The 25,041-nt window shown below is 38.6% G+C and overlaps 1 protein-coding gene across 4 annotated transcripts in view; it reads left to right on the forward strand.

Annotated features, from left to right (window-relative positions):
• Positions 1–25,041, forward strand: part of ARHGEF10 (Rho guanine nucleotide exchange factor 10) — a 117,087-nt gene that overhangs the window by 75,795 nt on the left and 16,251 nt on the right. For all 4 annotated transcript variants that reach the window (XM_055810700.1, XM_055810703.1, XM_055810702.1 and 1 more), the window contains 7 exons: positions 148–275; positions 771–871; positions 2,050–2,171; positions 5,692–5,778; positions 7,618–7,841; positions 9,007–9,164; positions 22,070–22,212. In XM_055810700.1, the coding sequence (XP_055666675.1) occupies positions 148–275; positions 771–871; positions 2,050–2,171; positions 5,692–5,778; positions 7,618–7,841; positions 9,007–9,164; positions 22,070–22,212 (963 nt within the window). The remainder of the gene's footprint in view (positions 1–147; positions 276–770; positions 872–2,049; positions 2,172–5,691; positions 5,779–7,617; positions 7,842–9,006; positions 9,165–22,069; positions 22,213–25,041) is intronic.

Genomic DNA, 25,041 nt, shown 5'->3' on the forward strand with positions numbered 1-25,041 from the left:
TATGGCTAAATTATCTGTGATGAAAATGCAACCTAAATGAGGCCCAGGTGCCAGGAATTACTTGTTACATATAGAGATCACCTTAGTTAGCCTGTTGGAAATAGGCCAGTAAACTGGCATTGAATCTTAGCTTTTTTAATTTTTCAGAACTTAAACCAATCTGTAGCCCATGACTGGACCTCAGGTTTACAAAAACTGATTTTGAAAAAAGAAGATGAAATCAGAGCGGCAGATCGCTGTAGAATTCAGCTGCAACTCCCAGGAAAACAGGACAAGTCAGTAGTATTCTTGATTACAAAACTTTCTAAATGGGTTTTTGTATTAGGCATAGATGTACCAGGGAGGATTTGGGAATCTGTAGCTCTTCCTCTCTTCTGCCTCTTCAGTTAGCCTCTGACTTCTGTTGTCATGCCACAGTGTTGGGAACTTGCATGTTCCAGGGTAGCGTTGTAGTTTTTCTCCCATTCCTCAACCCTGTGTTCCAGATGCAAGAAGCAAGAGTGGAACCGTGGCAGTGACAGCTAACAGGGAACAGGCACTGTTACATTCCTTCGCCAAGGAGGATGTTCTCATACCGTTTCATGTAAAGTGTAGGAAGACGGGAGTACAGCATAGCATAACCTGCATGCTTATACTGGAGCTGTGTCTTTGTCTAATTATTAGAAAATAATGAAATTTCATCTTGCTCAACATTTCTAGCCTTGACTGTATGTCATACTCAATGCATTTAGAGTGGCACTTTTTTTTTTTTTTTTTTTTATGTCTTGCAGGTCTGGACGGCCCACTTTCTTTACGGCTGTGTTCAATACATTTACCCCTGCTATCAAACAATCTTGGATCAACAATTTACAAATGGCTAAACTGGCCCTTGGTAATTTTTAGTTACTTACATTTCCTATCACATTAAGATAGCTCTCCAACGTATAATGCATTTATTTCTATATTTCAGAAAATTGTTATTTTGTGAAAAATCTATTTGCAGATATTAAAATTGCAGTACAGTAAATAGCAGTGATTGTGTATTGCTTCAGAGTAATGATGTTATGGATAGGATGGAGGTTTCATTATGAATGAATATAATTTCCACAGTATTTTAATGAAAACTGTGATAATCATTACTAATTGTTATGTCTAAATCAACAAGAATGAGATACACTACAGGACAGACAGGCGAGGAAGTTATTCAATTATAAACTTAGCTCTTCAGATCTGATGAACTTTTTAAACTTTGAACTTCAGGTTTAAATTTCTCAGTTTTAGGTCAGAATCATTTTAGCTAGGAAATACCAGTAAAGCTGTTCGGTTCATTCGTTTAGCTTTCTGAGCCTGAAATAAACTTATGGGTGTAGTTTTAATATAAAGCAATATTTCTACGGTTAAATGCGTAAAACTAAATCATTATGTTTTTGGGGTGGTGGTGTTTGGTTGTTTTAAACATAAGTCTGTAGTCTTCACTGAGGGGATTATCACAAACAAATCTGATCTAAGTGGGAGGACTAAAAAATGTGCTGTCCTGTGATGTTATTAATATCCTGAGTTTGCAAAGGGGTATAGATTTCCAAAGATACCTGGGATTTTGAAGGCCTAAATTGGGAAACATTGACTATATACACTTGCTAGAAAGCAAGTTTCACCAGCACACCCTCAAAATGCAGTGCTTTTTATGGTTTCTCACTGAAGACAGACAAAATAACAAAAACAAAAGACGAAAGAATAGATGTCTCCATCATTCCGGGAGGAGCATCCTTATGATAAGTAGTAGTTGGTAGCGATGTCACTTACACAGGCAGAGAAATGCTGTTTGTAAAACAGATTTCCTGGAGTCTGAGGAGAGGTTTGATGTGCTTTTCCTCTTTTAATGACTTACTGGCAAGATCATTAAAAGAACACCCTTAACATTTTGCTAGTGTAAGGTGTTCTTTTTTTACATTATCAGTATCTATGTAATCTATTGCTCATATCCTAATAGAATTAATTTCTATTCCTGTAGAGAGGTGTAAGTTGTTATTCAGTGAAAGTATTGTGGGATGTTTGTTCTTTTCATTACAGCGGAGGATAACTTGTTAGGTTGGTTCTGTGTGGAAGATGATGGGAATCAAATAAAAAAAGAGAAACATCCTCTCCTTGTTAGACACATGCCAGTGATGATGGCCAAGCAACAGGAGTTTAAGGTGAACAGAATTTTTATATGGGATTACAATGTTTTTCTTGTGTGATATAACTGCTAAAGAATACCGTAGTGTAAATACATCTATTAGTTCTCTTGAGTTACTACCTTGGTGTAAGACCAGTAACAATGGAAGGTCCAAGAGGGTCAAAGGAAGGCGTAATACTGCAATTTTTGAGGCACTAAGGAACATAGTATTTGCTTTTATATAGCATGACATTTGCTTTCAGATGTAAACTCATCACTTGTTGGAAACTGCTGGGAATTTTGAACTGGTCTTGAAGTCTCCAAGTGTTTGTTTGAGGCTCCAAAGTATAACCTGCAGCTTACAAAGTGCAGGAATCTGATCTCCACGATAGCTGTCCTGTACTGGTGTAACTATGTAGAATTATCCTCAAATTTCCAATTTTCATTACTGCACAGAGTGCGACAGTTATAATTTTAAAAATTCATTTATATAAAACATTATCTGATATAAAAAGAGATCTGATATAAAATGTAGTTCTGTCCTGAACAATCATACAGAAATAATTTGAATGGTTCTTTTCCTAATGTAATGTGTCAGTTTGAAGTCATATTGACCACTGGCTTTAATGATGAAAATAAGTACAGCATATCCAGACCAACAGATGGAAAGGAAGGGTGCTGGATATTATTTTTTCCTATCGACAGGATTTCTTATTGACCATCAGTCAGTTATGCTTGTGCAAAAACACTAATGGAAATAAAATTGGATGTGTATGGCCAGAATCACAATGTTAAATTAACAACATTGCATGGGTACTGCTTAAAGCAGTAAGTCTGCAGATCCTCACTGCTAGGACAGCCTGCACAGGAGGGAAGTTCAGCTGTAAACTTCACTTCAAGTATGAGCATAGAGGCCTGAATGTTAGGGGAAAACAATTGCAAGCTGGAACTGCATATGAAATGTGTAGTGGTATTAAATCAAGCCATTCCTGATACTGGCTTTCAGGGCAGAGCTGTGGTTTACAGCAACCAAATTCTACTGAAAGTCTCCAGTCTGCTATACAATTGTAGTCATATTAAACAGCCAGTTTTCCCTGTGTTGAATACTTGCTAAAGTCACCACTAGTGAAATAACCAAATTAACCTAATTTTTTGCAGAAACCTAAAATGTTTATGTTTCCTTAGAGCCTATGTATGCATTTGTAAGTCCTGTAGGTCCATGCCAGGAGCCTTGAAGGTCCAGGCTCAGTTCCTGTAATCAAGTTACAACAGGATCCACTTGTTTGGAAAGAAAAGTCTGTTGCCCCTACAGCTGGGTCATGGTCTTTGCCTTGGTCACCTCAGGAGAATACAGCGCGTGGCAGTATTTGCCTGAGCTCTGGGTCAGCTTTGCCAGTTTTGCAGCTCCTAAAAACAGTGTGGGTGTGAGCCCAGCTGTCATGCCTGATGCTCCTAAGTCCTTGATATTACTAGAAAAGACCATCTAAGCATTATTGGTGGTTTTCTGCAGCCTCAGCTGCAGTTTGGGTGTCAGCCCACAGCTTGTGGTGGGACGAGACCCTTTGCTTGGCTGATCCTGCTTGTTATCTTGCTGCATGCTGCTTAGGCTGTTCGGTGGTGTTAGGGAGCCTGTAACAACTCCTCCCATCAGAGCAAGGTTACGCTCCAGGTAAATAGCTTCTGTCAAGATTGAGAGCTAAACTACCAGGGTTTAACTATGGAAAAACATCATCGGTTTTGACTAAGATGCGAAGTAACATAGAGGTATAACAAGCAGCCTGAAAAATACCCAGCATGCAGGCTGTCTTTTCGTTCGCTAGTGATGTGTTTAGCTGTCACAGCTACTGTAAATCACCACTACGAGTAGATAGCTTCAGCATGTGCTAAATGAGACATGCTTAGACTGACATGGATAGCTTTTATTTTTTCTTTTTCCTTTTTATCATCTGTCAGTTTCCATATTTTATCCTTATAGAAGACTGCTTTGGTTGAATACATGACATCATTTTTACTACTGCTAATCACTTGGTGAAGTCTGCTGACTTCAGGGAGATTTGGGAAATTCTTTGCACTCTTGAAAATTAAATAAACTGGGAATTTAGAACTCTAACTTATGTCTGCTTGTTTGTTGCTTTTTATTTTAATTATTCACTGTTGGGAGGTGATGTTGCCAAGTTATGGTGAAGTTGTCTAAGTTAATACTAACCACACTATCTCTAGTACTGCAATATAATCACAATGACATTGATGTCTGAGGTGAGAACACTAGTGTGAATTATAGAGAATCTTGTCTAAAAATGTAGTATCACACTTCATCAGAAACCTTTTTATTCTCTACAAAGTTATGAATTGCTCGTATATATTTTAAAGTGTTTACATAAGCTGTAGGTAACACTGCCATGGATATTAGGGGAAATAGGGAAAATAGAAATCCATGACTGCTTATAAAAATGCCCGTTTTCAGAGCCTTGGTGCTTGAATGATATTCAGAGTTGGAGTGGACTTACACCAGACTCAAGGTCTGTATTTATCTTTCAGGATTTTCTTAAATGACCTGCATGATAAAATCATGAGTATTGTTATTAAGCTACTGATAGTAACATGATGACATGAAGTTGGGAGGGAGTAGGATTACTATGGATGATAGCATTAGAATTCAAAATGAGTAAAGGAGATATAATTTGAGGGGGAGAAAAAAGGCACGACAGTCAATAGGACAGACACATGGTATGCTTGGGCAGAAATAAAGTGCTTCACAAGCTTGAGGTTTACAAGCTTCACAATCACAAGATTGAGGAGGTGGCTGAGTAGAGGGTCTGTAAAAGTATTTCTTAATAGACTAGCCAGCTAAGGATAGGCTAAGAATGTAATATTGTTAAAAGAGCAAAATAATCAATGGGATGTGTACAAACAGATTTCAGAAGAGGTAATCATGGTGTAGTGCTACTAACAGCTCTGCTAGAATAAACAACATGTTCGGGTAGCAAAGTGCACTCTAAAATATGCGAACCTTAGATATCTGCTGGAGAGATGCCAGTTGGATAAGTTGTGATAATCACAAATTTTAAAAACAAGAATAAGAAAATTAATTATTTTAAAATTTTTAAAATAGAATTAATTAAATTATAATGATAATTTAGCCTAATTAAGAGAAGACTCAGAGTCATGACATAAATCAGCCTTATATGTAAAAGGACACTGCAGAAGGGAAGTACTTGGTGGCTGAATGAGAAGTAACACTCTAATGATTACAGCAAGGACGATGTTAGGTTGGGTATTTGGAAAAACTTAATAAAGGTCATGAAGCATTTGAACAGATCAGCTAGAGAATTTGTAGGTTTTGGCTTTTCAAGTCTGTAATAGTAGATCAGGAACACGCTGGGAACAACACACATGCAGCTGACCCTGCCCACGGGAAGCTGGACAGACTAAACTGACTTCTTGCCTTTTGTGATTCTTTGATGTCCTTAAATGTTTTCGTTAATTACAGACTAAATTATGCAGAAACAGGCATACCTTGTTAATGTGGTAACAGCTCTCTTCTCCTTTGTTTGCAGGTTGAATGTGCTGCTTATAATCCTGAACTGTACCTCTCTGGAGAAATGGAGTCAGATTCCTGTGCCACGGAACATGGTTTTCTTTGGGTAAGTGTAATCTTTAAAAGCTAAAAAGGGGATTGTCTTCTGTTTCTCTGCATCGTTTTTTGTGACTCTTAGCAACATATGGATCTGAAATAAATTTTGATAATTTTTTTCCTTTTTTTTTTTTGTTTTGTTTCTTTGTTTTAAGATGGCCTTCTATAAAGGACAGCTAGTAATTTTGTCCATGTGATCCTGCTGTTCTCTGTAGGGTGTCACTTATGTGTGGGTTATTTGTTAATGTGGCACAAAATTAATTCCAAAGTGCTGAGCACATTCAGAAGCAAGTTATGTGCTAATTTGTAAGAAGGGCTGCTAAAAGCCGTATGAGCTCACACTTTCCTGTTGTCTGTTTTCAAATTTTAAAAATGTTTTAGCCATAAATAATCTGTTTAAGTGTGTACATAGGAAAAAAACCTCTATTCTGGCATATTGTTATGACTGCAAATATGCAGATATTCCAGAAAAGGGAGATAGCCAATACTTTTTTTAAAAAAAATGCTTATGATTTCAGTATCTTTTCGTGTTACTACAATACTAAAAATTTAAGGAAACCCTTGTGAATTAAAAGTAGAAGTTAGAAATGGTTTTTTGTCAGTGAACTTTTGCAAGGTGACCTGTATAATTTCTTTTTGTCTTCACTGTTCGTAAGCGGTTGTCACAAATACATGCCAATAAAATCTTTCTACTGCCACAAGATGTCCTTTCTTTCTCTTTGCTATGATTTTTCATTTCATATAAACATAAAGAGTTACTTTATAAAAAAACTGCTGCTTGGGCAGATTTTATTTTTTTAATTTGTACTCTTCCCAGATCCCTAAAATATACAGATTTGTGGACATATTGATGATACTTAGTTCTGGGTCAGGGAGAAGTTTATTGAATTACAGAATCATTTCAATTGGTAAAGACCTTTAAGATCATAAACTCCAACTGTTAACCCAAGACTGCCAAGTCCACCACTAAACCATGTCCCGAAGCACCACATGTACATGTTTTTTGAATACTTCCAGGGATGGAGATTCCACAACCTCCCTGGGAAGCCTGTTCCAATGCTTGACCACCCTTTCTGTGCCGAAATTTTTCCTAATATCCAGTCTAAACCTCCCCTGGTGCAACTTCAGGCTGTTTTCTGTTGTCCTGTCACTTGCTACTTGAGAGAAGAGGCTTACCCCCACCTGCCTACGTCCTCCTTTCAGGTAGTTGTAGAGAGCAATAAGGTCCCCTGTGAGTCTCCATCTTTTCAGACTAAACAACCCCAGTTCCCTGAGCTGCTTCTCATAAGACTCATCCTCCAGACCTTTCACCAGCTTCATTTGCCCTTAGGATCCCGTATCTGCTGTTTAGGATCCTGAATCAGTGAGTTTACAAAAGGGATTATATTAATAATCCCTCTTTCTCTTAGGACAAAGCATTTATCTGCAGATCTGTTACTGTGCAAAGGACAGGCCTCAGATATATTATCTGTTTCAAGAAAATCTCATATAACTTAAAATACTGGTTATTAAAATAATACATTACACAGGTTCTTATTGTGATTCCATTACATTATGTATATACATATGAATCAGACATCAGAATAGGTTATAATATTCCTCCTTTCAAAAAAACCCTGTTTCTGTGACTATACAAGGGAACTTTGTGTATATAATGCTTTGAAATCTGTCTATGCTGAATTATTATCCTGTTTATGTCTTAATGCATGAAAAATCATATTCATGCATATAACTTGCAATACACTCTTCAATTAACATTCCAGTCATTCCTTCTTGTTAATGCTTATCTTCCTGGAGATAGGTATCAAGTCTTGGTCTTTTTTTTTTTTCTTGCCTTTTTTCGATTCAGATTGGTAGTTGTACTAATCAGATGGGCCAGATTGCAATAGTCTCATTTCAAAGCACCAGCCCCAAGGTTATTGAGTGCTTCAATGTGGAATCACGGATTCTCTGCATGGTCTACATACCAGAGGAGGAGAAACTGAAAGACCAAAATAAGGCTCTTGACTCTGAAAATGTTCTCACAAAAGCTTCTAATGTGCCTACTATTTGCCTTGGCATGGAAGAAGGAAGGTGATTCTCATTTTTTGTGTACTGTCTATGATTTATTAATCAGATTTACTATTCTATAGCAAAATCATGTGAGATACTTCCAAGAAAATGTTTTCTTTTTAAAGAAGTGTACAAGTGATATTACAGTGATCTCAGCTTATCCTTTCCACCTAAATCAAGAAAAAAATACATTCTATATGATTTTAAAATACACTATGTAGTATTCGGAATTAAAATAATGCGTATCTTTGATGAAAGAGGATTAATTCATCATAAATCATGTCTGAAAAATATAAATATTACTTTTGTAACGTTACAACATAACCTTTAGGTATTGGAAAATTTTCAGAATGACAAAGTGTTGATGAGGAACCCATTAACCTTCTACCCTGTGACAATATGCAGGATTTGTCATGCAAATAATAATACTGTTTACTATTGACATGAATTATTTTGCTCTGATTGAATTGATGACCTTACTGGGTCATCACTTGATTTATATTGAAGAACAAAGTTACAGATTTTAAACTTAGGTCAATAAGCAAACAGATCTTGTTATAGCCAGTGAGGATGTAAGTATGTAACTACCTGCAATTTTTTTAAGGTATAAGATAAATACATTTACCTGGTATATGTGAAGCAGAACAAAATTTTCTGAGGAAAATGCTGTGTTTCAAAAATTCCAACATCTAATTGTACTGATTATTTTTGCTTGTGAAGTGCAATTAATTCCAGATTTAAGTATTCAATATTCCTAACATACCTATGGTAATAATCTGTAGGAACGGTGGGAATTTTAAGTGTAACTCTGGCAGTGAGTTCCTTCTTCTCATTTCCCTAGTTCTCAAGGTAATACTGAATCCATTATTTTTTTTTAACCGATATAATTTTTGATAGACTCATAATAAGGACTTTGAGCAGAATTGTTATGTGTCTTTGTTGAATGCATGTTTCTCCAGACAGTATGAAGTGTGTTGCCATACATCAATGTTAAGTAATTGTGGATTGTCTACATAGACATTTTGGAGGGTCAAGATACTCTTTATATTCCTCTTCCTATGAATAGAAGGAGAAAATCCCCACCCCCTGCCTTTTTATTCTAAGTCTCATTTGTGCATATTCTAATAAGAACTAAAGAAAACATAATTTCACAAGTCTATTTTTTTTTTTTTGCTTCTTTTTAAAGCATTTCTATTTACAAAAGTTGTCAAGGCTCAAAGAAAATTCGACTTCAACACTTCTTCACTCCTGAAAAATCAACTGTTATGAGTTTAACATATATGTCTCAATATTTGTTTGCTGGCTTGGTAAATGGAAACATCTCGATCTACACAAAAGCAGAAGGTAATGTGATATGATTTGATAGCATCCTGAGGGACTTGCATGTCAGTATATTTTGGCAGAAGTAGTTTTCCACTATTATATTTTCTGAAAATTCTCTATAAAACTGCTGAACTAAGGTTGCTACACTTTTCAGTACTTCTGAAAAGACTTGTTTTCTCTTTTTGAAGGATAGTAGAAACTTTGATACTGTTCCCACTTTTACCATACGATATGAATGAAAACTGATTTGTGCCCCTTTAGCTTAAAGCCTAAAGTGTTTTGTGTTAAAGAGTCCAGAAGTTTATGTGATAACAGGCAGTATACTGTATTTTACCCAGCACGGTGCTAATTCCACTCAGTTACCCAACACTGGTGTTTGTGCAAGACAAAAATACCATATTGGTAGATTCCTGTACGTCTCATTTGAAATGACAACTCCATTTTTACTGTACAGATAGGAGAAGTCTTTCCTATGTGTGTGGGTCATGTATTTCACAGCAGAACTCCTTTTCCCATTAGCATCACAGTTGCTTGTTCTGCACCTAGCTAAGTAATTGGCTAAAATAACTTGAGCAAAGGAGAGTCCCAAATAATACCTCTGAACCAGAACAGTCTTCTCTGGACCTGGTTTAGGTGCTTGCCTGTGTACTTCCAGTACACGTTTCACTAGCTTCCCTGCAGTACTGCATACATATATAGTTAATTTATTTCAAAATCAGCAAGGCTTTAATCAAAGTTTGAAACTTGAGTTTTTAAGCGAGATGTTAGCACAGAGACACCTAACCTTGCAAAGTGCAGAGCCAGCAGAGATCTGGTGTACCTTACTAGTGTGAGCTGCATAACGATGACTGTCATATGTTAATGAGGTGGGCCCTCTAAACAGTAGAGATGCATTTGTATGGCACTATACCTCGGCTACTAAATCCTGCCAGCCTCTAACTGAGGCACCAAGCTTACTGTCTTCAATCTTGGAACAAATTGTATGTCTAGTGTCAGATCATATAAAGACTTAGTTTGGGAAAAGTACAGGATGCACTTTCTTCTTCTTTTTTTTTTCTTTTCTTTTTTGTTTTCATTTTTCCAAGCAACAAAGAATCTGAAAAAGTGTTGGGAAAGACATTTCCTTTTGCCAGCTGTCATCTTCAACCCAGTGGGTTTCCTGTGGAGCTGTCATCTCTGATCTGAAGCCAGACATTAGATTTCAGTTCCCTTCATCACTGAAGAGCAATTTTTTCTTTATCTTGGAAGCACAGGAGTGAGGTCTTGATCTTAGTCTCAGAACATAGTTTTTGTTGTTTCAGTTTCTGTATGTACCTGTGTGGGTAGTAAAGTATTGTCTTCTGAAAGGGTTTGGTGTATTTAAGCTGTTTTAAGATTGCAATTGCTGTCACTTCTTCCAGAAAAGATCACTTAAACACAAGTGGCATCCTTAGCAGTATAGGTAAGAAAGGATGCATGGGTTGCTTGTCTGCAGAGAATGTTAAGGACACAGCAGAGCTGTTAACCAGACTGAATTACATTATGAGCTGAAGGTTATGTTGCATTGACAAGGATCATGGTGTCCTCTATTTATTTTCCTCTGAAGACATCAGTTTTGTGCAGCTAGACATTCACAGAGCCTGCCATGGTCTCTTTCAGGATCGCTGAAGCTCTGAGATGAGAGATACACATCCATGTTTTTCTGACTCATCTTGTAGTCCCTTTCCTTACAGTTTGGTCTGTGGGTGTTATTTCAGTTCTCCATGCCTCATGAAAGTTGTGCGAATCAGCTGCTCCCATGTTAGTGTTTGTATTCCTTACAGCTGGCTGCCGTGGACCTGTGAGGCAGTAGTCCCTGAAGGGGTGTTTTCATGAACACTGACCTATTTTACAAAACAAAGGAATCCAAACGGCAAAATGGGAGTAGGGAGGGAATACGGCCTGTGAAGAGCTTTGTGCCATACTACAGGGTTGCCTTTTCTTCTAAGGAGGGGATTACTTTCCAGCCATGCACTTCAACTTGGGTTTTGGTCTGTCAGCATAAAGGAGACTAAGGAAAGATTTAAAAGTGAACATGAAATCTGGTTACTATTAGAATTGTGATCCTTGTGTCTTCCTCTCTGGGCTGAAAGTGTAGTGGTTCACTTCAGTCACTGAAGCTCAGTGCCTATATGTATGTAGTCAAAGACTCATGACTTCTGCCTCTCAGTTTTAAGTACACAAATAACTCTAATTTCTCCTGTTGTTTTCAGATAGCTCAAAGCATGTACATATCCAGCTTGTTTACAAACATCAAGTGCTCTCTTCTGACATTCTTCACAAGAGAACTTTGTCAGATCGACAGCATCCAGAGTGCTCTTTGGTGGTAGAAAGTCTTGTCCTGAAGTAATTTGTACATCTTGGTTTCCATTTCAGTAAACTGAGGAACACATGCCAAATCAGTGGGAGAGCTGAAGGTGTACAGTGAGATTTCTTCCTTTATGGAGAGTAGTCATGTTTAATTGAGACACCTTAGTATCTGTGTATTTTCAACTATATGAGTTCAAAAGTACTTAAGCCTCAATTAATTTGAATATAAATTAAAAGCAGAGTCAATGAAGCACTGGTACCATAAAATCTACTCAGCTTTTAAATGTGAGCTAACATGGTAATCTGTGAAAATGTCACAGAAAGACTAGGATGCAGGTCAGCTAATATGTTAGTCCTAGAAATAAGGACCCTGATAATTATCCTCAATAATCCTTAATTTTATGTGGGTGAGAAGACTAGTTTATGGAACGTGGAATCATGGAATAGCTACTGCATTAAATGCTGTTATACATAGGAATGGTAGTGATACAGATTGTAAAGTTTCTGAAACCTTGTGGGCTGGGAAGTCGATTATGGTGCTATCAACTTTTGCAAAGTTATCAGTCTGAAATATTGTGTATTTAGTGTTTACCTCATGCTGAATTATTAGGAATATTTCCAGGCAAAACACTTCTAGATGAGGTTAAGGAAAAAGTACATTGTACTGTCTTTGTTTAAAAAACATAACAAAACCCCTTTGTGATGATTGCAGACAGCCCAGATGTGTTTTCTGAGTGATGCAATAGCAAAAAAGGTCAGCGCGTGTTTGACTTCCATTCACAAAAGTATCTTAGGAAAGGGAAATCACAATCGTTATATATCTGTATTGTTTCTGATTATACTGCAGTCAGTTCCAGCTACTTCCTTTCTTCTAGACATTGATACATATTTCCTTTTCAGAAAGTCCTGTAAAGAGTATGGAGAAAAACAGGAAAAAGAAAATAAAAACTTAGAATGATTGTGGCAAAAAGTAGAATTAATATATTTTTCGTTTCAGAAAGTTTAATTAAGATGAGAGAATAGATGCACCAAATAGACATGCTGCTTTTATTGCAATGGCTACCCTTTCAGCACAGGATCAGTATGTGTAACCTCTTACTCGTGTACAGCACCCACAGTGAACCCTTGCATGCTCACCCCTAGAATTAAATTCACAGTGCTTGGTGTGCTCTGTAATCCTTCCTTGCTGTTCAGCACTGATGAGGCCACACACTTGGAGTGTTGGGTCCAGTTTCTGGGCTCCTTAGTATGAGAGAGATGTGGACATAGTGGAAAAAGTCCAGCACAGGGCCATTCAGACAATGAAGGGACTGGAATCTATCCTGTGAGGAAAGGCTGAGAGAGCTCAGAGTCTTCAGCCTAGAGAAGAGAAAGCTCAGGGAGGTGTCATCAATGTCTACAAATACCTGAAGGAAGGGTGGAAAGAGGATGGAGTCATCTTCTCAGAGGTGTCCAGTGGTAGGACCAGAGGCAGTGGGGACAAGCTGCAACACAGGAGTTTCCCTCTGAACATCAGGAAATACTTATTTACTGTGAGGGTGAGTGAGCACTGGCACAGGTTGCCCAGAGAGACTGTGGAGTCTCCATCCTTGGAGATATTCAAAAGCCATCTGGACACAGTCCTGGGCAGCCAGCACTAGGTGACTCTGCTTGAGTTGAAGGGTTGGGCCAAATAACGTCTAGATGTCCTTTCCAACCACAACCATTTTGTAAATCTGTAAGAAATGTCCAAAGTAAGAAATTGAAACAAGGCATTTGTTAATGCCATTCTGCTTCCAGGTGCCAATGAGGTAGAGAAGTGTCGCCTGTGATTCACAGTGTAGAGCTTGTACCCATGATTGGTTTCTTAAGCTAAGGATGAACCATGGCTCTTTTGGTATTAAAAAAAAAAAACAAAAACAAAACAAAACAAACACAACAGAATAGGAGAAACAGGACATGTAATTTCTCATAGAGTATCATAATGGCTAGGGCACCAGGCTCTCATCTGAAGAAATCTCTATTCTCATCTGAAGAAATCTCTATTTTATAAAATGATTGTGTAATACAAAAACTTATGCTCTGTTCCCTTCATCCAGTCTTGTAACTCTGTGTTTTGCAAGAGCGGCTCAGCTTTAACATGAAGAAGGGATTGGGAGTGCTGCTGTTGCCACCCTAAGTGGCCCTTGCCTGGCTAGCTAGAGGTCTGTTCTGGAAGCCCAAAGATACTGATGTGATTCCACTTTGCCACAGAAAGACGTGAGCCCGCAAACCTGTAAGAGGAAGCCTCCTGCACATTTTAACGAAAGGTGTATTTTCTAGTAGGTTTTTGCGGAGCCTGTTCCTGTAGGTGTACACTACTAAATTCTGATTCTGAGGTTTACAAAAGAATGAAAGGCTCAACTTTCCGGATTGCAATTGAATGTGAAACAAGAACAGCGGCTGAGGCAACTCTGGCCATGCACAGAACAATAGCTTAGATTCTTCAGAGAGACTCCCCCTCCAGGGATAAAGCCCAAAAGGGAAGAGGGGCCCAAGAAAGGTGGTTAATATTAAAGGACCACCTCCTCCAAGCTCAGGAGCGATAAATCGCAACAAAGAGGAAGCTGGGGTGCCCTATCTCTGGAAGTGTTCAAGGCCAGGCTGGATGGGGCTTTGAGCAACCTGGTCTAGTGGAAGGTGTCCCTGCCCATGGCAGGGGGCTGGAACTAGATGGTCTTTAAGGTCCCTTCCAACCCAAACAATTCCATGTTTCTAGGATTCTATGAAAAATGCCAGGAGGCCTGCATGGATGAACAAAGAGCTCCTGGACAAACTCAAACACAAAAAGGAAGCCTGCAGAGGGTGGGAGCAAGGACAGGTAGCCTGGGAGGAATCCAGAGAAATTGTCTGAGCAGCCAGGGATGACGTTAGGGAAGTTAAAGCCTTGATAGAATTAAACTTGGGTAGGGCAACAAGAAAAGCTTTTATAGGTATGTTGGTGATAAAAGGAAGATTGGAGAAAATGTGGGCCCTCTCCAGAAGGAAACGGGACACCTGATTACCCAGGACATGGAGAAGGCTGAGGTACTCAATGACTTTTTCGCCTTGGTCTTCACTAGCAAGTGCTCCAGCCTCACAGCCCAAGTCACACAAGGCAAAAGTGGGGACTGGGATAATGAAGAACTGCCTGCTGTAGGAGAAGATCAGGTTTGAGACTATCTGAGGAACCTGAAGGTGCACAACTCCATGGGGCCTGATGAGATGCATCTGTGTGTCTTGAGGGATCTGGTGGATGAAGTGGCTAAGCCACTATCCGTCATATTTGAGAAGTTGTGGCCATCCAGTGAAGTTCCCACTGACTGGAAAAAGGGAAACAAAACCCCCGTTGTTAAAAAGGGTAAAAAGGAAGACACAGCGAATTACAGGCCAGTCAGTCTCTGTGCCCAGCAAGATCATGGTGCAGATCCTTCTGGAAACTATTCTAAGGCACATGGAGGAGGAGGTGATTGGTGGACAGCCAACATGGCTTCACTAAGGGCAAATTGTGCCTGACATATTTGGTAGCCTTCTATGGCAAGGTTACAGCATTGGTGGATGAAGAGCAACTGACGTCACCTACCAGGACTTGTGCAAGGCATTTGACACTGTCCTACGTGACATCCTTGTCTCCAAACTCAAGAGACATGGATTTGTTGGGTGGATCACTCAGTGGATAAGGAATTGGCTGGGTGGTCACACTCAAAAATTTGAGTGGAGACCAGTGATGAGTGGCATTCCTCAGAGGTCTGTACCAGGACTGGTGCTGTTTAACATCTTTGTAGGCAATATGGACACTGGGATTGAGTGCACCCTCAGCAAGCACCTCACCGACAACACTGTTGTTGTTGCTGTGTGTGCAGTTGACATGCTGGGGAGAAGGGATGCCATCCAGAGGGACCTTGACAGGTTTGAGAGGTGGGCCTATGTGAACCTCCTGAAGTTCAATAAGGCCAGGTGCAAAGTCCTGTACAGGGCAATCCCAAGCACAAATGCAGGCTGGGTGGACAATGGATTGAGAGCAGCCCTGAGGAGGACGACTTTGGTGTGTTGGTGGATGGGAAGCTCAACATGACCTGGCAATGTGTGCTTGCAGATCAGAAAGCCAACCAAATCCTGGGCTGCATCAAAAGCATGGCCAGCAGGTCGAGGGAGGTGATTCTCCCCCTCTACTCCACTCTCATGAGACCCCCACCTGCAGTGTTGTGTTCAGCTCTGGGCCCCCAATGTAAGAAGGACATGGACCTGTTGGAGCAAGCTCAGAGGAGGTCCACGAAGATGATTATGGGGTGGGAGCACCTCAACTATGGAGACAGGCTGAGAGAGTTGGGGCTGTTCAGCCTGGAGAAGGCTTTGGGGAGACCTTATAGCAGCCTGCCAGTACCAGAAGGGGGCCTACAAGAAAGCTGGAGAAGGACTTTTTACAGGGGCACAGAGTGACAAGACAAGAGGGAATAGTTTTAAACTGAAAGATTTAGATTAGATACTGGGAAGAAATTCTTGACAGTGAGGGTGGTGAGACACTGGCACAGGTTGCCCAGGGAAGCTGTGTCTGCCCCATCCCTGGCAGTGTTCAAGGCCAGGCTGGATGGGGCTTTGAGCAACCTCATCTAGAGTGTCCCTGCCCATGGCAGGGGGGGGTGGGAACTAGATGATCTTTAAGCTTCCTTCCAACCCAAACCATTCTATGAGTCTCTGTGTTTCACTGGTAAAAACATGGAGAGCTCTGAAGCTGGTTAAGAGTTTTGATGACTTAGCTGTCCAAAGAGGCCTCATGACACCAATCAGTGATTATTTTCAGAGGATTAATATCAATGAAAAGGACCAAAACTGAAATGAAATACAAGAGTAAGGGGAAATGGTTACAACAATGGAGGGGTATCAGGTCAGTTCATTAGCAAGGTACCTTGATCAGTTTAGCAAGACAATGGTGTACTTTGATGAATGCAGGAAAGAAGGAATATGTGTAATGTCACTGATGTCAAACTTCAGAGCTTGGGTGGTTTCACACACTGCTCCAGAGTGTCTGAAGAGTGTGGTTCTGACACGTTGTCATCACTTAAAGTAGAAAGTGGTGAGAGGTATTGCTATGAAAAGTAAGGTGTGGTATTAAGCTGCTGGGGAGAGGTCTAGAGCAGTGATATTGAAAAGAAATAAATACTCTTGTCTTGGCTGCATTATCGCTGTTAGCAGTATCACCTAATACTTGTCAACATATTTCTGGTAACATTGCTATCAGTCTAATTTGCGTATCTGATGCTGGGACTTCTAGCACCCCCCACCCCCCATAATTTTAGGTAGAGGTTGTATCCCAGCTATTTAGCATGAAGTTTGTTGCATATGTAGGAAAAAAATACTATAAGCATGTGTTAGCACAGGACATTCCTAGTTACACCTTGTTTAAAAGAGCAAATCTGAGTCTCTCGGCTTATTTCCAAGAGATAAGAAATGTGCTACACTTTTTACTTCTGTAGCTACCATCTTAATCCTCAGCAGTGCTGGTTTATGCACCATGTGATGGAAAAAATGTTTGTGCTCCACTGCACAAATTAACCAACAACCACTGTTCCCAGGACTGTGTTGGCAGCTCTGTAGAAATCATCAATAGTACTGCTAAGCAGGAGAGGAAGCTACCGACAAAGAGGCATGTTCTGTTCAGCTTGATTGTAAGCATAAAGGAAGGGAAAACTACAAACTTTAGAAAGCCTTTATGAAGACCTAAACTATATTTTATTAGGTTATCTCATATGAAGACCTAAAAGCGCCAACAAATTATTATTAAAAATACTAAATATTAATAAATCATGTATAAATTAAATAAGAAACTTGTTTTTATATGTTATTGTAAAATAGTAGTATTTTACTTAACTGGGGTTTATGGAAACAAATAAAAGAAAGATAAAATAGCCAACATCCTGTCCTATATAATGAATTTTGTTTTAAAACTTTTCCTATCTGATGAAATTTGAGTGAATAGAAGGGTAACTGATTTTCTAACATCCATAAAAATCATGAGACTAATAACAAAATGCACTAATGGAAATAATGCCCTTATTATACAATATTTCTAAGATTTTAAAGTATGAGCATAAGATATCTTACTTTGGTGCAGTATGATATAAGCCATGATATAAGTATGATATACAGCCTGATATAAGCATTGCAAGATACTTTTCAATATCGGAGTATAAACTATGGCATGTAACTACTTGGGAAATACAACTTACAGAGGGTATTGCAAATAGTGCCATAGCACAGGTCGATTAATGCATAGACACATTCGTGCTTAAAAACTGTGTTCCCGTGGTTTAAGTATTCATCTAAGATGCAAAAATCAGAAATTATGATGTGTTATTTCTGGAAGCCTCTAGATGTATTTTTGTATTTGCCCCTGTTCTCAGATTTTGTAGACATATCTCGTTCCTGCAAATAGCTGTACCTGCAATTTATACAGGTGCCTACATTCTGCTATAGTAATGTCGTACAGACTGCCAGAGACACTCATGTCTTGTGTACTAGGCATTTGGTGTATGCTTAGCAGGAGTTTTAGTGCTTTGATGTGGTCCGTTTAAGATCTGAGTCAACTAAAACTTGCAAATACAGTGATCTTTATGTGTTGTTAATACTTGTATGGACTTTTCTCACAAAGCAGAATGAAAACATCTCTCTCTTCTCCCACTGCGTCCTTCCTGTTTCCACAGGTGTCAGGCTTCGCTCTTGTATTTGCTCAACGTGCAGATAACTGATTTTCCCACATACAAACTAGCCTCTAGTTATTGGATATATGTACTGTATATTGCATCTCTTTCGGTATCTATATGCATACCTCATAGGTAGAAGAAGATTTTATTGTGTATTTTTAGCATTCTAGAGGTGACAATGACCGTAAAATCTTCCTAAAATTAAATCAATGCTTGTTTAGAGAACAGAAACAAGGAATCAATTGAACAGAATCTTAAGACAAACCATGCTTCTGCGGGCATTCCTACAGGTATTCTCTGGCCAGCTCTCTGAGAACCACATCATGTACATCTCCATTGATTATTTTTCTTTTGCTCGATTCCTGTTCTTCAGAAAATAGTTTGCTGAGCAACTTGCATTGGCCCTGTCCTATTGTATGCCTTGAGATTTTGTTGGCAAAAGTTTTCTCTCAGCTACTACTTCTTGCTGCTTTTCTTAGGAAAAAATCAGTTTATTAAATCAGTAACCAAGGATTTATAACATCAAATGAAGCCATTCTATATCTTTTGCAAGTGCTGCATCTGATTGTAAATACATGGACAGTGCCAGTTATTGGACCCGCTTACATAAGTATGTCTTGAAACTGCAGGTGTTTACACAAGTAGAATAGAAATAATACTTCTCACTTAGATTTTAGAAGGAAGGAACTTTGAAGCAGACAGGTAACATGAAATAGCCCATGTCAAACATGAAGTCTGTGCAGGCAGGTATTGAATAGGGACAGATGCTGACATCTGGAGAGAGGCAGAGAGAGTATTATGTTTTATTTAAAGTATGATTTTGATAGTCTTGAAGCAACTTGTGAACTAGACGCAGACTTGCTAAGTAATTTTGGCAATGAGCGATAAAACTTTTGGTCAGCAAAATGAAGTTGTGATCTTGCTTTTAGTCAGCAGCCTGTGGTTAAAGCATTCACAGAAGTATGTTGGATTACCAGGCTTAATCCCTTGCCTTGCTTGAGAGGATTTATACCTATGCTTTCAACTCTCAAGAGGTTTTCCTGCCTGCCACAAAATAAGACGAGAGAGATGCACAGTGCTTAAATTCTCCTCCTGGTGCCATTCTACTTCATATAATCAAGCATTCACTGAGACGGGGACCAGGACACAGCTGACCCGTCATTTAAATACTGCCCTAATTACCAGACTAGAGAGTCTCCTGCCGGTTTTTTGTCCCACCTGTCTCAGATGCTGTCTGATCTGGAATACGGCAATCTTTGCAGGAAGAAATAAAAAAGTACTACAGAATAGTCTTAGCACATGGCTAGGGTATCTGGGTAGAGCAATAGTTTCGGGTTTTCCCTGGGCCGTATATGAAATGGGATTGCAGTTTCTTTGCATGAAGTCATGGTAACATGAAAGACATCACATCTCCGTCTCACTTTTTTCATATGTCCAATCCCACTGAATGCTTAAAGTTAACTGGTTTGTTAAATGCTGTGCTAACAGTGCCAACAGAAAATGGTATTCTGAGAACAGAGTTTTGATATGCATATTTGTTGAATTAAGTATTCATAATACTAGTAGCATTTATAACATTGGTAATATTGAACTCATCTTCTTACCTTTCAGTAAGCTGTGTTAGAAATTTTGTTTTGCGATCAACATCCACCTGACACCAGTACTAGTTTTCCTTTTCACTCAAAACTATTACAAATGCTACATAATAATTTTAAATTAGACTTGATCAAAATTAATGACACAGCTTAATGCCTAGTGATCTGAGGAGTTGTGTGAAAGTTGAGGGCATAAAGATGAAGAAGAAAAAACCCTTAGATGCTTGCAATGAAATTTAAGCAAAATTTAAATCCAAGTCCATAGTTCAGAAGCTGAAAATCTCTATTTGCCTGTCATTTCAGTATCAGCTATGCCTTATGTATAGATCAACATATAGCTTGAATGTACTTAAGAGAAAGAGCTGTTGGGTTCCATGAATGGTTTTGTGTTTGTGTTAATGTGTTGGTCAGTGTGAAAATATAACTACAGAAGAAGAGCTAGCTTCTTGCTCACCATATCTGCTCTTTGCCCAAGTTTACTGTCTTTATTGTTCAGAAAAGACAGTAAGAATATACTAGAATTATGCTGGGTTTATCCCTAAAGAGGAAACACAAGGGTGCTACATATGGATGCTGTTCTGGCTTCTGCAGTCAGCATAACTTACACAACAAAGTCAGGATGTGCACACATGTGCAGCTCTGATCTCTGAAGGCTTTGCACCGAGCTACCTACAGTGGTTAAGCACTTGCAGGGTATGGGCGGCCTTCACTTCAGAATTTAATTTGAGGATAATGCGGTTGCTAGCAAATGAGAAGTTTTCCAAAAGTTTGTATATTACTGATGGTACATATGAGTCACAAAGAACATGGAGTGACTTTGATAGTGCTGGGAGAGTTTGCAGGCTAATAACTGGAAATACTCTTCTCACTTGAAAACTAAAATAATGAAAATTATTTTGATGGGCTAAAACTAAATGTCATTTTTACAAAGATGTTTTTGGAAGAGAGCCACATCCTGAGCATGACTCAGCAAAGGTGGTATCATGCAGATGGCAGAAGGGATGAGAAGTACTCCACAGCTGAGGCTTCTCATTGTTGTTGTCACTGCCATTATTGTGAAGCAGGCAACTTTGTACCCCTTCACCTACGCATGTAATAAAAGATGCACTTCTTATGGAGGTGGAATGAAAAAGGTGTAATTAAGTGCTTGCCTAAAGATATGTTTACCTTGATCTCCATCAACAACAATTTAAGTGTTCACAGAGTTGAAACCAGTGTCAGTAGACAACTTTTCTGCAGCTTTTGCAGGAATAAGGCTTTAAAGTGACGGAATGAGGCCTTTTTGACACATTTTATTTCAATGTCAAAAGAGTTACTTTAACTAGTTTTGATATTATTACTAAAGCATAATGAATAGGAATGTGGTCTTTGAGACTTTATGTTCAATGAGTGCTTACAATAGAAATTAACTAATATAAAAGTATTAAAATCATTATTGACATATTTAGTATGTCAAATTGCGTGTATAAAATACACAGCTACAACTGTTTGAAGAACCCCATGTTGCTAGCTCTTAAATTTGGAGAAATAATCTGCTAATCCTTGTTTCAAAGAGATGGCAAGTGAAAGTGACCAGAGCTCTAAATGGCGGTGTACAGTTTTTATTTAGAAGGTCTCTGAATAATTGATTGTGCCACCATACACATGCATAATGTAACATGGATCTGCTAAATGCAGTCCACAGAAAACACTGTGGATTATAGTTAGGGGAAAAAGTAGGAAAACTGAAGATATGGCACAAAATTAAGTTTTAATTTCATTAAGAAAAAACATTCCTCCTTAAATGAAGCATCTAGTAGCAGGAAGTCCGTTCCATCAATGTGCTCTTAAAAGTCATCTGAGCCCATTAGAACCCAATAAAAATTTTGCTGACTACTTTTCACATGAAAGATGATTCTGTCCTAGTTGGAAGTTGATTCATCTTGAAATAGGTCAGTTATGAGCTCCTTCTGTGTTGGAGAAAATTATATCAGCCATGGCTTTCTGAGTGCATTTCCTCTGGAAAGGAAGGAAGATGTATTAGAACAGTAATGTAGAATTCCTTGTGTCTCAATTAATCCAGATAAAATTTGTTCATTTAACAAACACATGAGTGTTTGGTTTTTGTTTTTCCCCTTAATGTTGCATATTACCTTTACAAACTTAGCCTGGAAGCTAAAATTAAACATACATAAGTCACAGCATAGCTTGAAGTGGCAGCTTGCAGAGATTCTAGCAGTAGGCTTGAGAGATAGTGTTTTCAAAACTGTTTTAAAACAAATATTACCATTTTGTTGTATATAACCTTTCTTCTTTTTTATTGAAGATGGAACGTGGAACACTGAACCTCAGAAGATAGTTAAACTGGGGGTTCTGCCTGTTAGAAGTCTGCTTGTGATGGAGGAGACCATTTGGGCTGCATGTGGTGGACAAATTTTTATAATCAGCACTGTGACACATTCCATAGAGGTAAACGCTTTTAAAAGCATTGCTCACATACTATGCTACAGGGTATAAGTGGTGAAATTTCAAACACTGAAATCTGTTTGAGAAGCTTCATGATTCAGGAAGCTTTTCATGAAGTATTGTTTCAGTTCTGTTAAATTCCACTCCCTGCAGTTTGAAATTCTCCGCTGATGTCTCACTAGATTTCAGTTTGCTTCCATTTTCCTCCAGGTTTCCATAAAGTGCTTGGAACTTGTAGACGATTTGGGGCAAAAGGTTTACTTAAAAATGAGATCTGAGGAAAGGCAGCAAAGATATGGGTGCCTATAGGAATTGCCTGTTAATTCCAGAAGAAGGTTTAATTAAGAGACTGCTTCTATATAGTTAGATGTTACTTGTGATGATTTCATAGGATGTTTCTTCAGAGTTTTGCTTCTGAGTGGCCTACAAAAATTTGCTTTGTATAAGGACATTTTCCAGTGAATAATGATACAAGAGTCAGACTTTCTGTAAGGAGAGAAGAGTGTTAAGGATTCAAGCTCATATTTGTGACCACATTTTTCCAGAAAACATTAAGCACTCATTTCTGTCAAATCGGCAGCCTCTACCAAAAGAATGCCTTAGTGGTCTAAAGTTTGGAGTTGATGAAACATTAGGAACTAAGCCTCTCCTTCAACCTTCAATACAGTTACACGGAGTTGCATGATGTTTACAGCCATGAAGTTCTTTCAAACAGGAGTCGTGATGAGCTCACAGCCTCCTCCTTTGTGTGCTGCTTTGTTGCTTTTTTGTTTCATTGATGAACGTGTTTTCTCCCAACAATCGTCTATTTGGTACAATTGATTCTGTGAGTCATTGTCATGGGTTTGCAGGGAAATAGCTAACATCCTAATTTCTTCTGTCTTTATCTGTTCTTTCTGGGTGATTTCTTTATGCTCAGATCATGCATTTTCCTACTTTGTTTTTCTTTAAGGCTTGTTTTGTTGATAGTTTAAATGGTATGATGAGGGAAAGATTTTGGAAGAGTGATTTGAATAGGTGCTTGAAATGGACTTTTGTTAGTATCACTGAGGGGCAGAGTAGACTTTGGGACACATGGTTACTGTTCTACAGACTTTGATGAAGAATCTCTCTGATTCTTACTAAGAAATACTTAGCAACGGTAAGAGCTCACAGCCACACTGTTCCTGTGTGACGCTGCTTACATACAGCCAGGTCTCTGTAAATAAGTTTGGCAATTCTAGTCTAATTCTACCACAAAGCTCTTCCTATATCAGGTGGTATGGCTGCAGTTTGGGCTATGCTGTGCTGTTTTGACACAGGAGAACAATACCAGTTAGACAAGCTTTGAGGATTAAAGAATGCGTAAAGCTTACTTTTATCAAAATACAGTGTAATATAACCGATTGCATATTGAAAACAGAAGTTCAGAGACAAAATAACAAATATTCTGTCAATATCTCTCAGACATGGTAGTTCATTTTTCAGCTGTTACTACAGTTTTCCTACAAAGCATCTCAGAAGGTTTCTTTTCATTTCCAGAGCGCTTTGTAAACTAACCCATCAATTGTATTCAGAGCTCAGATCCACTGGCTTTTATAGCTATAAGTAATATACATGCAATGAATGCTGCAGCAAACAACGTATAAGAAATCATGCAACTGAAATGGTGTGTATGGGCTGAATAATGTTTTCTTGACATGGATAATTTTATTCTAGAGCATGATGATTTTCTGTATGATTGGCCTGAGAGTCATCTTTTTTATTCCACACAAAAATCCATGCCGTAGCATGTCATCTTCCTCATAAAACCGTGAACAAATTATTCTTTTTCTGTTGCCTCCTTGCTGGTACTAAGATGTACACAAGTACTGATCTTGTTCTCTTCCTCTCACCGGACTAAACAGCTCACTAATGTTTTCACTGCTGTTACTTGCTCGGTTACCTGGCTTGTTTTGATAACTTCCTTATATTTCCAAAAGTGATCTGCTATGATGTGCATACCTTGTTCATTGGCAATATTGTTTCAGTATTATATTATACATGAGGCAATTTAGACTCTGTCTATAAGGAATATTTTAACAATACCAGCAGCTGAATACATCTGAGCTACCTTTTACTGTGCAGAGCAGAAGCTTTACGGTATGAAAGGAAACAGCAGCAAGGAAATGTTTGCTCTCCTTCTCTGCCCTCTCTTGTTGAGAGTTAGTAGTAATGATTTGACCCATGATATTTTGCATAATATACATCTTTGCTCTGTCAACAGGAATCCAAGTGTTTCACAAGGCTCAGTTGTTTGTTGTTCTTCCCTCTTTGCTGAACTCCTTTATATTTCCATATAGCTGCTTGTTTGTTCATTGCTTTCTACTATCATGCATGCATATTCTATGCTCTGTGTCACGTATGTTACCTACAAAGACACCTGACTGTTTTTTAAGGCCATATTTGTACAAGCCCATGAGCCTATTCAAGACCATTTTGTAAACTTTGTCCTTGGTGAGGCACTCCCTGCTTCATAGGTAACTCATCGTTAACTGTCCCTGTATTTGCTAAGTGCAAAGTACGTTATCCTTGAAAACAATCTCATTCCATGCCTCCTTGCTTTAAGATTCTTATTTGAGCTTTTTTCAAAATAATTATCAGTAAATGAGGAGATGTGGTATTCTGTATATTGGGTTTGGATGTTATTCTGTTTTCCTGCCTCTTTATTTTCCCCTCTGATACGGATAAGATTCAATTCACTTGTTTTAATGATACGTTACTGTAATAGAATGTTTTAGGAAATGTCTTATATTGGCACAGTGCCCCAAACTGGCACAGTGCCTCAAGGTCCTTGGCAAGAGACATGAGAAA

The sequence above is a fragment of the Falco peregrinus genome, chromosome 7 (assembly GCF_023634155.1).
Source record: "Falco peregrinus isolate bFalPer1 chromosome 7, bFalPer1.pri, whole genome shotgun sequence".
Classification (NCBI taxonomy): domain Eukaryota; kingdom Metazoa; phylum Chordata; class Aves; order Falconiformes; family Falconidae; genus Falco; species Falco peregrinus.